Source organism: Carcharodon carcharias, chromosome 8, assembly GCF_017639515.1.
Source record: "Carcharodon carcharias isolate sCarCar2 chromosome 8, sCarCar2.pri, whole genome shotgun sequence".
NCBI classification, from domain to species: Eukaryota; Metazoa; Chordata; class Chondrichthyes; order Lamniformes; family Lamnidae; genus Carcharodon; species Carcharodon carcharias.
In genome coordinates this window covers 140,769,885-140,783,200 of record NC_054474.1, presented here as the reverse complement: position 1 = coordinate 140,783,200, position 13,316 = coordinate 140,769,885, and the positions used below count along the sequence as shown (strand labels likewise).

The 13,316-nt window shown below is 43.2% G+C and overlaps 1 protein-coding gene across 2 annotated transcripts in view; it reads left to right on the top strand.

Annotated features, from left to right (window-relative positions):
- Nucleotides 1-13,316, top strand: part of LOC121280849 (protein Niban 2-like) — a 203,873-nt gene that overhangs the window by 162,700 nt on the left and 27,857 nt on the right. For both annotated transcript variants that reach the window (XM_041193136.1, XM_041193137.1), the window contains 2 exons: nt 3,418-3,522; nt 12,381-12,543. In XM_041193136.1, the coding sequence (XP_041049070.1) occupies nt 3,418-3,522; nt 12,381-12,543 (268 nt within the window). The remainder of the gene's footprint in view (nt 1-3,417; nt 3,523-12,380; nt 12,544-13,316) is intronic.

Sequence of the window (13,316 nt, the reverse complement as noted above, 5' to 3'; positions counted from 1 at the left end):
CTGATTGCTATTTACTTGCAAAGGAAAAAATTCTCATTCTGTGGATGAGATCATGGATTAAGCAGAAGCATTAATGCAATGACGGAGGGAAATTGAGCTGGAGGATGAGATTCCGCAATTTTTCCTGGCTTCGGACAAAGTCTGCTACTGTCTGTTCTGGATTTAATTTGTGAACAGTCTTAAAATGGCAGACAGCATTTGGCTGCTGATGACTTCTTTCTCTGAGTAGTGGAACCAGGTGACTGTTAACACAACACACTACAGGGCTTGTGGCTTCAGCAGATGTTTGATGGCTGTAGTCAGAGGTCATGCAAAGTGATGCTTTTTTGTTCTATTGCCTGAAGCACTTTAAACTCAACAGCTGACAAAACCCTTTGTCATTCCATTTCTATGCAATTAAGTTCAATTTATGGAACACACTCGGTCCTGCTTCAGTGGCAGTGTATTAAAAGCCTTTTTTTCCCCCTTTTTTTTCCCAAATACATTGTCACATGGCACATTAGGAAAGGGGATGCTGGAAAGTATCAAGTACTAGGAAATGGTGTAAACTGAGAATAAAAATCGCACCCTTTTATTGAACTGTGAATTATGCCCATAGGTTTCAGAATATGTTCAACTATAAAGTCGTATCCATTAAATAAAATCACCATTGTTTTCCCTCTACTGTCGTATTCTCTCAAAACTACACAACATGATTTGAAGTATGAGGGTAATAGATTTCTTTCCCATTCTTTAAGTTTGTCAAATTTGGGTATAAAGTCAGCTTATTACCTTTCTGTTGCATTCAAATTGAATAAAGATTGGATATATTCCATGTTCTCCTCCTCCTGCCTTTCACAAAACCTCTATTTGAGGTATGTCTGCCACGCTTTCTCTGAAAAACCAAACCACAGCTGAATATTTGAAGAAAAATGTATAAAGCAAGAGAAATAATGCCATCAATTCCCCACTGTTTCCTGACCTTCTGATAACCTGGCCTCTTTCCAGACCTCCCTGCTATTCTTGAAACTTCCAACAATGATAGTAATTGGCCTTGGCCTCTAACTTCAGTCTGTTCCTATGTATATCTCTTGCCTCAGAGTACCAAGTGATGCCTTGAAAGAGAGAGGCCAGTTTACCAGCTAAGTGTTGAAACTAGATTGCATACTGCTCATGAACAATGCTAGTGGAGATGAGCTTTCAAAACTACCCCCACCCCCTACCACCCCACGCCACCCCCCACCCTTCTCCCACCTCACAAACCATCATTTTATTGAACCTGCTCTCCCTTCTGTGAATGGCCTATTACCTGACCTGGTTCTAAGCCGCATAGGCTAGGAACCTCCTATTAACTAGATCAGCAGTAGAGCCACTAATAATTACCCTCCACCAGGTTTGGGGATAATTATCCATGTTCCTTAACCTAGTAGAAAGTGCATGTGTGTGGACCCAATTAGGCTTGGCTTTCAGTGAAGTAGTTTGCGGGTAATAACGTGCATGGGGTCACATATGAAGAATTACTGTTAGGAAAAGGTACCAGAAGGTTGCCAAAGCATTACAATGGCAACCTCACATAAAACCACTGCCTTCAGAAGAACGGAGAAAATTAGAAAACCAAAATTCTTCACTAAAAACTGGCAATTATGCAAATAATGACTGGACAATCAGGTTTGTTTGGAATCAATGAAAAGAGGGAGCATTTCATTGTTGTCATCTTTGAACATTTCAATATGTTGAACATAAGCCAAGCATTTCCCATCTGACCAGTCCCAATTGCATAATCACGAAGACAAAGGCCAAATTTAGTCTAATAGACTGAGATCCCATTGGTAATCTGAGACTGGCTGGATACAGCTGTTTGACACAAGGCCGGCTGAACAGTGGTAATTGCCTTTTTATCGCTGCCTTAATTCTTCCTCAGTAACACATTCCACAAATGCACATTGGATGAATTTGACCTTCATGTACTTGTAAACTAAATAGTTTACAAAAGGGAAATTACACAATTTTTAACTGCTGTCATGTGACATTTCAACCCTACACTGTATTGAAAAATGTTCTGCTCTTTTCATATGATCACCAAGTTTCCTTTTTCACAAGGAAACAAACATGCAAACCCAATTTGTTCAATCTTTCATCATAAATTAAATTCCTGCAACCCTATTTGCACACTTCTGTACCATTTCAATAATAAAACTTTTCCTATAATTGTCCATTATATTCCAAAGGGAAAAGTAGCACAGGGAAAGCTGCACATGCTGGGAGTCTGAATCAATCTTTTTTTTCTTTACACATGCTGACCTGCTTTTGTTCTCTAGAAAGGATTTGACCAATGCCTTTCATAGCAATGATATGACCTCTTGATTTTGTTCTCAATCCTTTACTTCCTAGAACTTAACAAGTCAGATGCCAGTCAAAACTTGAATCAACTTCATCTAATTTGTAAACTAAATGGTTTCCAAAAGGGACCAGAAAGCTCTGCTCTTTTCATGAGATCTCTGGCAGAATTCTTGAAAGTACTTTTGAAGGAGATTGTTTTGCAGCCCTTGGTCATTAGGTTGAAGTATTTTGTTCAGCAAAGATTTTATGACTTAATAGGCTGTATTAAAGTCTTTCAAAAGGTGTTACTGAACTAATCACTCATGGATGGGTGATGTGGAAAATTGTCATTGTTGACTGAAGGCTTGCAAAAAACTCCATTTTACAACCAGGTTATTTGAGTTAGTACTATGGATGACGTATTGCTGATGTACAAAAGGTCTCTTGGCCCATCCACCCCCACCCCAACCTCTGGTTATGGTACATACAATGACAGTGGTTTAAGGAAAAAACAACTTCTTATGTACAATTCAAGCCAAGAAACAAGACGTTCTTGCATTGGGACCTTGTAAACCCAGCGTTTTAGTGCAGTCGTTTTCAGAAGAAAGTTTGAGCAACATTACAAAAGCCAATATGGTATTCGGAAAATTTCTGTATTTGGTCAGTTATTTTTTTTTCCAGATCTGGACTTTCGCATTCTTTCTCTTGCACCATCCTGCACACTCTCCCTCTCCCCAAGTCAGATAGGAAGTAATTATGGCATAGAGAGAGACCTGATGCAAAGCAACAACATGGGGCACTTAGCTGTTTAAGTGATTTTTGTTTTGGTCTCAATCTGGATAGCCTGTGTATGTTTCGCAATTGAAGTTCTGTGAGGTCTTGGATTTGATTCATGTCGATCAAAAATTTGAAGAAGCTTCTTCAAAGTGCACTCGTGATGGGGCGGGGGGGTGGGGGACAAAATGATTCAAATTTCCTCTGTGGAAATGTTGGTTAGCCAGCTGTGCTTTGGTGATGTAAGCAGATCAAACAAGTATCACGCAACACCCTTTAAGTAATTAAGTGGTGCACAGTTCTTGGAAAGGGATCATTTTCAAGTCATTTTTTTTCTTTCCCAAGATTATAAGTAACTTGGTAATGGAGGAACTTCTACCAGAGCTGGGAACAGTGATTCATCCAAAGCTGAAGGGCAAGTTTCATGACCGACAGAGGGCTTGGATCCTGGTGAGTATTTGTATATTGGATGTACTTGGCTAAATATGAATGATTATTGCCCTTGCATTTCCATAAGCACTGAAAGATGCTTTAATTTCTCAATTTTAGGAGAATGTATGGAGGGATTTATGCTATCACTATCTTTGGGGATCTTCAATAAAGTGGGAGAAAGGTCCTTACAGGCAGCAGTGTGGAAACTATATATTCTTGGCCTGTATGAGGCAACCTGAGAGATCAGGCTTGCCCCTTCCACAATCAGAGTTGTGAAGGGTTTTGGTAGAGTAAATAAGGAGAATCTGTTTCCACTGGCAGAAGGGTTGGGAATCATAAAATACAGATTGATGATGATTGCTAAAAGTTCTTAGGGGGCATGTGGAGAAATTTCAGTATATAGCGAGTTTGATCTGGAATGCACTGCCTGCAAAGCTGATGGGGGCAGATCCAATAGTAACTATTAAGAGAATTGCATTATATTTGAAAAGGTAAAATTTGCAGGTCCATGGGCAGAGTACAGGCTAGTGGGATTAATTGGAATAGCTTTTTCAAAGTGCCAGCACAGGTATGCTGGGCTGAATGGCCTCCTGTGCCACATGCTTTTATGAATCAGACCTGCATGCAGGTGGCAGATGCTGCTTGTCACCTGGTACCTAGAAATCAGAAGCACCTGGGAAAATTCCCCTCTCACGAGGAGCCAGGAAAACCTGGGAGGCCATTAATTTCACTAAAATGGGGCTCTTAAAAATATTTTATTTGCTGAAAATGGAGATGGTGCCGTCCTAAAATTATGCCTGGGCAAACCAATGCTGCACACAAACTAATTTGTAAGCATTCTCAAGATCTGTATCACCAGAAGGTCAACTGTTATCAGAACACTGATCTCCGAAATATGTTAAATTATCGATTGCTGTCGGTGCAGCGCAAATATGTTACAGGATTATTGACTGGGTGTGTGAATCATGCAAGAACTGTGGTCAGACTTGTATCAGTGGTGATACTGTGTTCTAATGGGTTTTAATTGGCTGTAGCTGAACACATTATACAATTCGTTATATTGCCAGATTATAAATGGGTGGTTACTTAGTAAATGTGACAACTTGTTAGGCAGCGACTATTAAATTGAGTAAGAACAGTTTTACTGATCGAAGTTTAGGGAAAGAAGTTGACTGGAAATGAAAAGCATTTTGAAGTGAGAAAGGTAATAGGTTTTCTGCTGTGGTTGTGTTTTGAATTGAACATTAAACTTGATTTAATGGTGCTAATTTGTGTGTGGGTATATGTGGAGTTGTTTCTTATAAAGTTCTGTGCAGTATGACAACAATTAGGATATGCCGCTAGTTACTAGGTGCCAGCTGTAATATAGAATTCGTCATGGCTGAAATGTGTCATTCTTCATTTAAAATAATCATTTCATTGGAAACAGCTGACAAACTACACATGAAGTATTGACAACCTTGCAACACCAATAACTTGTTTTATGACAGGCAGGTGGTCTGTAATTGAAGTGCAAAATTGCACAGGATGTGTTGGAATGAGATAAAGTAGTGAAATGGCAGAGTTTAGATTGTGGGATCGGTGCCTGTTTCAGAGATTGATGACGAATAGGAGCATGAAGTGAGAAGAGGGAAGTATCCTCAGTGATTTTGACCCGCCTTATGAGGTGAATTTCTTTCTCTCCAGTTCATAGTGTCAGCTTCCAACGTAACTCAGACAAGAAGTTTAAGCCTTTGTAGCCGGATTTGTGAAGCCTATGTTGAGGATACTGTTGGAAGTACTGTGGTAACGTTGTAATATTGTTATGTTGTTTCGATCAAAGCTACAGCAGTGCTGTAGTAATTATGATTTTATTTAGTGTGTGATGTGCCTTTAAGAATAATACTTGTTAGGCAAGTCACATGATCTGTAGTAACCAATAGCAGTGTAGAGATAGAGTTGGAGTTGAAAGCACGTGTCATAGCTGCTGAGTATATTGTAAGTAAACTTACAAGTTTCCAACCAAGAAGTGGCTGCTGGTCAACTGTCATTAATAGCACAACTCGGCCACCCTACAAACAAGTAATGATGGATTTCTCGGAGTAAAACATAAATTTACTTGTTTGGAAGGTATTTAACTGCTGAGTGGGGGGGGTGCTGAAGTGTGACAGATGGACATGATTCCATGGGGTTAGTTACGCTATTAAATTTTAAGAAACGAAAATGAATTCTCTATACTCCACTGGTAAACTGAGCAGGAAAAAAAAATAATCTAAGCTCAGTTAATTTCTGTATGTATTTATTGAAAAGTAGTCCAAATAAGCTTTCAGACTTTCTTTGTGGAATAAACATTTCTCTTGACTCGGAATATTTAGCGTAATTAAGTTTTAACATCTGTGGTTAGCTCAATCAATTGAAATTAATGTTTTATGATTACATTAAATGTACATGCATATGCCAGGTAGGAGTGACCCACCAGCAGAACACATTGGTACCCATATGTATTTCATTATGTCAAATGTGCTGTATCTCATTATGTCAAATGTGCTGGAATATCGGTTAGAGCAAATATTCTCAACAACATAATTTCTCAATCTTACCATGGTAGTCTGGAATATGCAGCTGTGTGCCACCCCTGTGAGGAGTGGGATAACTGAGGCGGAGTCAGCCTCGGTCATATTCTCAAACCTCCCGATACTTGTACATAAAAGTCAGTGAAACATTTAATGTTTTAAAGTTAAGTCCCTGAACAGTGCAACTGCACAAGTGTGAAGCGCAGTCAGTTGAAATCTGCACTGTGAAAGAAACTACACTGAGAATTAAAACAGGTTTGCAAAATTCAGGTGTACATTTGAAGAGGGAAAGTTGAAGATTGGCCACTTGTATATTGTGCAAGTCTCACAAGTCTCACCAAGTTCCTAAATGTGTGGTGAAAAGAACCATATTTTTCTTTTTTCTCCTTCTGTCTCTCAGCTGGTTATAATACACCTTCAATTTTTAAACTTGCAAGTTTGGATATAAGCTTCCATTTATTATGCTGACCATAGCCAATGCTTTTTGCTACTAATTGATAGATGTGTAAGGTCCTTTTTTTGTTGGTTCCCTCAATGGGTTACTGCACATAAGGATTAAACATAGCATTTTGCCTGCCTCGTAATGACTGAGCCATTGTGTAGCCCAGAATCTGTTTATCTAAACTTGTAGTGAATGGATTCAAATCATGCACTGATTATGGAGGCGGGTGAATTGGGTGGGGAGACAAAAGCTTAAAACCAGTATTTCAGTTCAGTACAGTTTGCATTGAACGTGGGAAAGATTATCATCAAGATGTATAATGTCAATTGTAACATTTTGTAACATTTTGACCTGTCGTATTGTTAGCTGATGGAACTGTTCTTTGTTCCCCTGCGTAATGCAATGTCCAAATATAATTCCGCATTAGTAAAATCAACATTACGTACAGGCCTGCGTCCCACATAACAACCTTTATACAGGCTGTGCCAAGCTTCTTTACAACATCTGTCGGGATGGTTTAACCATCTTCACTGAAGCAAATTAGACACATAACTTTGCAACAATCTATTTCAGTATCAGTTTAATGAAAGCTTAGCACCAAGCAACGGCTAACAGCTCAAAGGGCAGAAAGGGCTTTTCCAGTTTCTGCTCAGATGTGATGCATCACTGCCTCTTTTTGATTCCAGGACAATTGAGTGCAAATCTAAAATTATAGCATGTAGGTGGCCCTATTTGAATGTACCTTCATCTTCATGTTCATCTGACGTTTGCTTTCTCAATTTTGAAACATTTCAGCATTAGGGGTCCATTTGACCACTAGCTATTAAAGGCAAAAAAGTAATCAAACCTGGCATCATGATCAGCCTGCAGTTCTTTTATGGTTCCAGCAATAACTAACATATAAATAAATTATCATTTGAGTCAAAATGTTAGCTTATGATGCAATGTATAACTACCCAGGTGACATGTGTCTCCAATGTTTGAAGATTTCTGTATTGTGTATAAGCTCAAGCTGTCAAATTAATTACGGAGTAAGGTGAATGGAAGTGTTTTCTTTTGTTTACCGTATCATACCAGACAAATAGTGCATTGTATCACCGTTCTGTGTTGAGCCCCAATCAGAAGCATTATCCATGTTCTCAACTGGCCTGATGCCATTGCAGATGAGAGGGTGCTTCCTGTAGTTGTGCTTGTCTGACCCATGAAGTCATGTCTCCTGTTTGCTTAGCTGTGTGTTGTGTGAACGTATTAATGTTCAGATTTGAGATGGCAATTGTTGGATGAGCCAGATTCTTGAAATTGGTTTCAGGCAACCATGTGCCATCTTTGTTGATATAGCTCCCAAAAAGGGCACTGGCAGTCAAAGCGGATGAATCCAGACAGCAGCTGTTTGAACTTGGATATGATTTAGGAAACAGGATCTGCTATAAATTGCATTAGAAACAAATGATTTCTAAGCAGAATGTGTTTTATATTGTTTTGAAGTAGCTTTGAAACTCTCAATTGGCGTATTCTTCCTTGGAATTTTACATGACAATCTTCCTCCACCTCCTTAAAGAGAAGCAAAGAAGTGAACAATTATTTTTCCTGAAATCTGAAACTAAAAGGCCCATCATTACAGCTGGTTGAAGATGAATATTGCTTAGAGCCACACTTGCATGTTAAAAGGTGATGCCATGCTGTTTCTCTTGAAGAAATCACAATCAAAAAACAAGTTTTTAAAGATTGTACGAGGGAGCAGCAAAGGAGCTTTCTTTCCCCAACTCCAAACTTGGAAGCATCTTGGAAAAATTAGATGGAGCTAAAGACTAGCTCTCAATTAATTTTTTGGACAGGTGGCTATCTTGAAACATGTTTCTGTTCTTCTCAGGCCCATCTTTTTATTTCCCCTGATGTTTTATCTTGAGAGACCAGTGCCACTGCCTCCCCTTTCTTAACATACTGGGTGGAATTTTCCCAGATCTGCCCAAAGTGCGGTAGCGGGCGGGTGAAACAACGTTTTACCTTCCAGCCGTGATGGCGGGTTATCACGCCGTGTTGTCCCAAACCCACCTCATTAATTATGCATTCCCGGGAAACATGCCATTTCCATGGCAGGCGGGCTCTCATTTTCCCGCCGCGCCATCACCCCGTCAGCGCATCACACCAGACGTCATGTTTAAAGCCCATTTGCAAGCATAGCGCTCATTGCTTCCAGCTCACCGCTGCTTCACGGCAGACATGGCCAGCAAAGGAAAATAGACCGCAGCTTCCAGCTTCAACGAGCGACTGCTGGATGCCTTGGAGGCCCACCGGGATGTGCGGCACCCCTGCTTTGGCCGCAGGGTGGGCGTCAACGTGACCAATCTGGCTTGGGAGGTGGTGGCAGCAGTGGTCAGCGCCAACACCCTTCAAAAGAGGTCAGCCACCCAGTGTCGCAAGAAGATGAATGATCTCCATTCCACCAGGGTAAGTCACCCTTCACGTCACTCTCAACTCACAAACCCATCACACATCCACAGGGCCCTCACTGACTGCCAGTCCAAGGGACATCACCAGTCACTCTCTCTCACACACACACGGTCATTGTCCTCAATCCGTCCATGGAACCACTCACCGCTCAGGCATACTTTATCATGTGGCCTGCCAGGCGTCTTGCTTACTCTTTCTCAATCTCTATCCATGCAGGACAAGCTGGCATACGGCAAGAGAGAGAGGTCACAGACCAGTGGTGGAATGCCCGAAGTCAAGGTCCTCACAGACTTTGAAAATACAGCCATCCAGCTGGCCGGCCACAATCTTTGGACTGTTCCTGTGCTGATAGTGAGGTTGGCGCTGCACTACCAATTGAGGATCCAGCAGTGCCACATCCATCAGACAACCATGCTGTGAGTGATGTTTCCTGTTTCACAGGCCACTGCCATGCACTAATTATCTCCCTTTGCTTTTGCAGGCACATCTGGGAAACAGCTGACGGAGTCCATGACCCAGGGCCATCAATCAAGCCCAGAAGGAAACTCTGAAGAGGAATCTGAAGGCATGCTCATTGAAGTCCTGTCACAGCACTCACCCACACCCTCCACCAGCACAGAGATACACACCTCGGTGGGACCTAGCTTTAGAGTAGCCTTGGGATCACAATCTGATGAGAACATCGCACTGTCTGATCCATAGCAGTAACTTCCCAGGTTCCCAGCACTCATAGGACTGCTGGAGGCCAGAACCTTGCTGAGTCCAAGTCAGATGACGAGCCTCGGGCTTCAGTCATGTCAGTTGCTGGAGCTGCAAAGGCAAGCTCGGGAACATCAGGAAGGGATGTCCACTGCACTCCTCAGATTCCAAAGCACGATGGAGGAGTCTGTCCACCTTCAGGCTGAGGTGATAGCACCGGCATGCCAACAATGCGAGAGATCAACACTGGTAAGGTGGCAGCCACCATGGAGACCTTGGTCCAGGACATCGCTCCAGCACTGCTGCGCAGGCTCAACTCCATCGCTGATGCCATAGTTGGCCTCCAACAGTGTGTATGCAAGAATGGCGTCAGGCAGCTCACTCTCACTCCAGCTTCCCCTGCTCCACAAGGAGTCAGCCTGGGGACCCCGGGCACCCATAGGGAGGAGGATTCACAGGTGCACACTCTGCGGCCCATCCATCCAGGTGACTCAATGTCTGGGCCATCCAACTCCCCTCTTCCTTTGACCTCAGCAGCTCCAGCTCCCAGCTCCAGCTTCATAGGCCAAGGAGGGTGCCACTGCCACACAGCAGGACCCTGAAAGCAGGCCAGAGCCCTCCAAGTCTCGGCCCTCCAGAGGGCGCCCGTCAAAGTCATCATGGCATCGCAGTCAGCAGGCTGCCTCCACCTCTGCTGTGGATGTCTGGGGAGCAAAAGACGTAGTAACAGGGTTAGGACAGTTAAGGAGAATTAGTTGCACAGCCTGGGCATGGGTGTTAATCACTTGGACAAATTGTTCACTATTGTCAATAAACTCCCAAGAATGTCTCCCTGCCTATGGCTCCTTGTTCTGATGAGCAATGTTCTTGTCACTTAGATGTGAAACCTTTCTGTACAAGATGAAGGCAGATGTCTCAGTCCAGGGCCTCTTCCCTGTGCTCTGTGAAGCCTTCACACCAAAGTGATGGTCCAGCCTCACACTCCCTGGAAACATTACTGTTGCCTGCATCTCAGCAGGGCTGGTCATTGCTGCCAGAATGTAAAGGGCAGGTGTCGAGTTCCATCATTCTCTCTGTATGCTCTCAGCACCTTTTTAAGGAGGGGCTGGCTCCCATCTCTTCAGTATCTGTGACCACTGATGCTGTGCTCCGGCTCCTGAAGGGCTCAGGTGCTGAAGGCGTAGAAAGCATCAGAACTTCTGAAGTTTCATGGCTGCTGAGATTGCAAAGGGCTGTAAGTGACTCTGGCAGTGACTGTTAAATGGCCAACTTTGGCGAGTAGATTATGCAATGTGTGCAGTCCAACTGCTTCACAATCTGTGCCGGGGGTGGGAGGTGGGGGTGGTAAATGTCTGGAGCACTTGGTGGCCAGTTGGGGCCTCTGTGCCGCTTGCATGGGCGGGCAGCCTAGGACCCCGACCCCAAACATATCACCTGTGGCTGCGCCTGATCTGTCTCAGTTGCAGAGGCATGGTCAGTTTATACAGGTGTCTGGAATGCATGGCCACTACCCTCGCTTACTCTGCCTCCCCACCTCGATTCCTTGTGTGCGGGATCCAACACCAGGGCAGCAGCTGCCCCCCCACCCCCAAGACAACAATCGCCTGAGGCTGGACAGCAGTTGCTACCGGACACCAACCCCCCCACCCCCCCAAACAGCAGTCACCTCTGTCTCAGGGCAGCACTTCACCCTGCCTCCCCAACCCAACCCCCTCCCCCGCAAGCTCTGCGGAACAATGCTGTTCACTCACCTCCAGCTCCCCCAAAGTAAAGGCTGCCAAGCGCATGTCGCCTGTGTGCAGTTGTGAAACACATCGATGTGCTTTCCCGCCGACATGGGTGGACAATCCGGCAGGGGTCCAAGAGCCTAGCGGGATGGCCTTTTTAATGTGCTGATGTACTACAATGAGCTCCCCAACAACCATTGGCAGGCTGACTTCACTTTCACAATGGTGGGAAGGCGTCGTGCCATATTGTCTGCACGTACCACCTATCATGCCCGCTGCCAGCAGGCACGGAAAATTCCACCCACTGAATTGGCGCAGCCACCTCAACCATTTTAAATAAATGACAATTTCTAAAGTTGGTGGTGAGGATGTTTGGATTTGATCACGGTTTTCTGGCAGCCAACCTTAGCGAATATGACAGGTTTGCCTCTGGGTTGCAGCTGGCTTTGCAATATTGGTGCATCGTGGCCCCGTTACATTGGCATGAAACTCTCATAACATAAAAGCAGTTCTGAGTTTCCCTGATGCTTCACATTTCACTTTGTCCTTTGTGAAATGCTGCAATGTTGTACAATTGAACTACAGGAGCTATTTCAGTGACCAGCACAAACAACATGTAAACCTGTTATGACAGCAGGCTCAGAACATTCCTCACGAGTATTGCCCTTAAGTGAGTCAGTTTGACTGCTAGTTTGCATTATTAAACTTTTACGATAATGCTCTCATGGTGACTGTATTGATCAAGGACATTTGCAATGCCTTTAACATGGTAGATGATAAGTGCCTGATGATATGAAGAGCAATGCTCCATTGCTGCATTTGTAAATGTAACATTCCATTTGGCAATTTAAAATAATACTTGGCCTTTTAATATGTTACACAATTCCTTTTCTGGCTATGATTGTGAAGGGAGAAACAAAGCAGACTGGGGAAAAAAGAGAAAGTTACTTCAACATAAATGCAGTTCATGTTTTGATTTTACTCATTCTCCTTGTCCCCACTCAGATCACAGAGGCTGTGCATAAAATGGTTCTGGCACAGACAAAAGTCCGATATGAAGCTGTTTTACAAAAATGTGAGGAAGCTCGCCCTGGATTGGAAAGCAGGATTCGTCCGGACATGGACCAAATTATCAGCTCAAAGGAACACGTGGGAAATAAGATCAGAGGTAAGGTAGCCTCTCTGAACAATGGGATTATAGACATTTGGGATCATGTGGTGCCCCCCCCCACTGAATAAATGATACTGGCCTCAGTATAGCAACATGTTTCATAGGCATATGTTGAATAATAACTGTCTACTTGCAAATGTCTGTGCTCGTACTGCATACATCAGTTACATTTCACAGGTCTTTTTCTTCCATATGAAAGCTAGTACCATTTGCAAGTAAGCTAATGAGATAATATTGGTTCTGAGCATTGACTTCGATCTGCACATTGTTGTTTCTCTTCAAGTTCACCCTCAGGTTCATCTAACATCAACCATTCAATCACTTTTTCATTACTACTTCCACAGCAGGAACAGGACTGTTTTATTTTGGTTAAAAACCTTTTTGCTATTAATTTTGCAATTAGCTGTTGGTAAAGTGTGGCATTTTGACCCTGAGGGGATTTTGTTAACAGCGCGCCAATCCTACTTTCATAACTGGAAGTGCGCTCCACTTTGGCACACTCTCTCCTTCCCTGTTCCCTACATGATTACAATTTAAGTTCTGAGTGCTGGCAGTGTGCAGAGGAAGCACATGATCCTGCAGCAGGGGAAGCTTTTCATGGGTGAAACCTGACAGCAGCTGACAATGTTGCAGGTGCAGGTGGGCTTTAAAAGATCCTCCTGGTCAACCAGGGAGGCGCTGCATCATGGCCAAAACTTGTCTGCATAACTCCATTGCCATTGACATAGATCTGAGAGCGTAAAGGTGGCAGGGATGTTTTTCGAAATTAA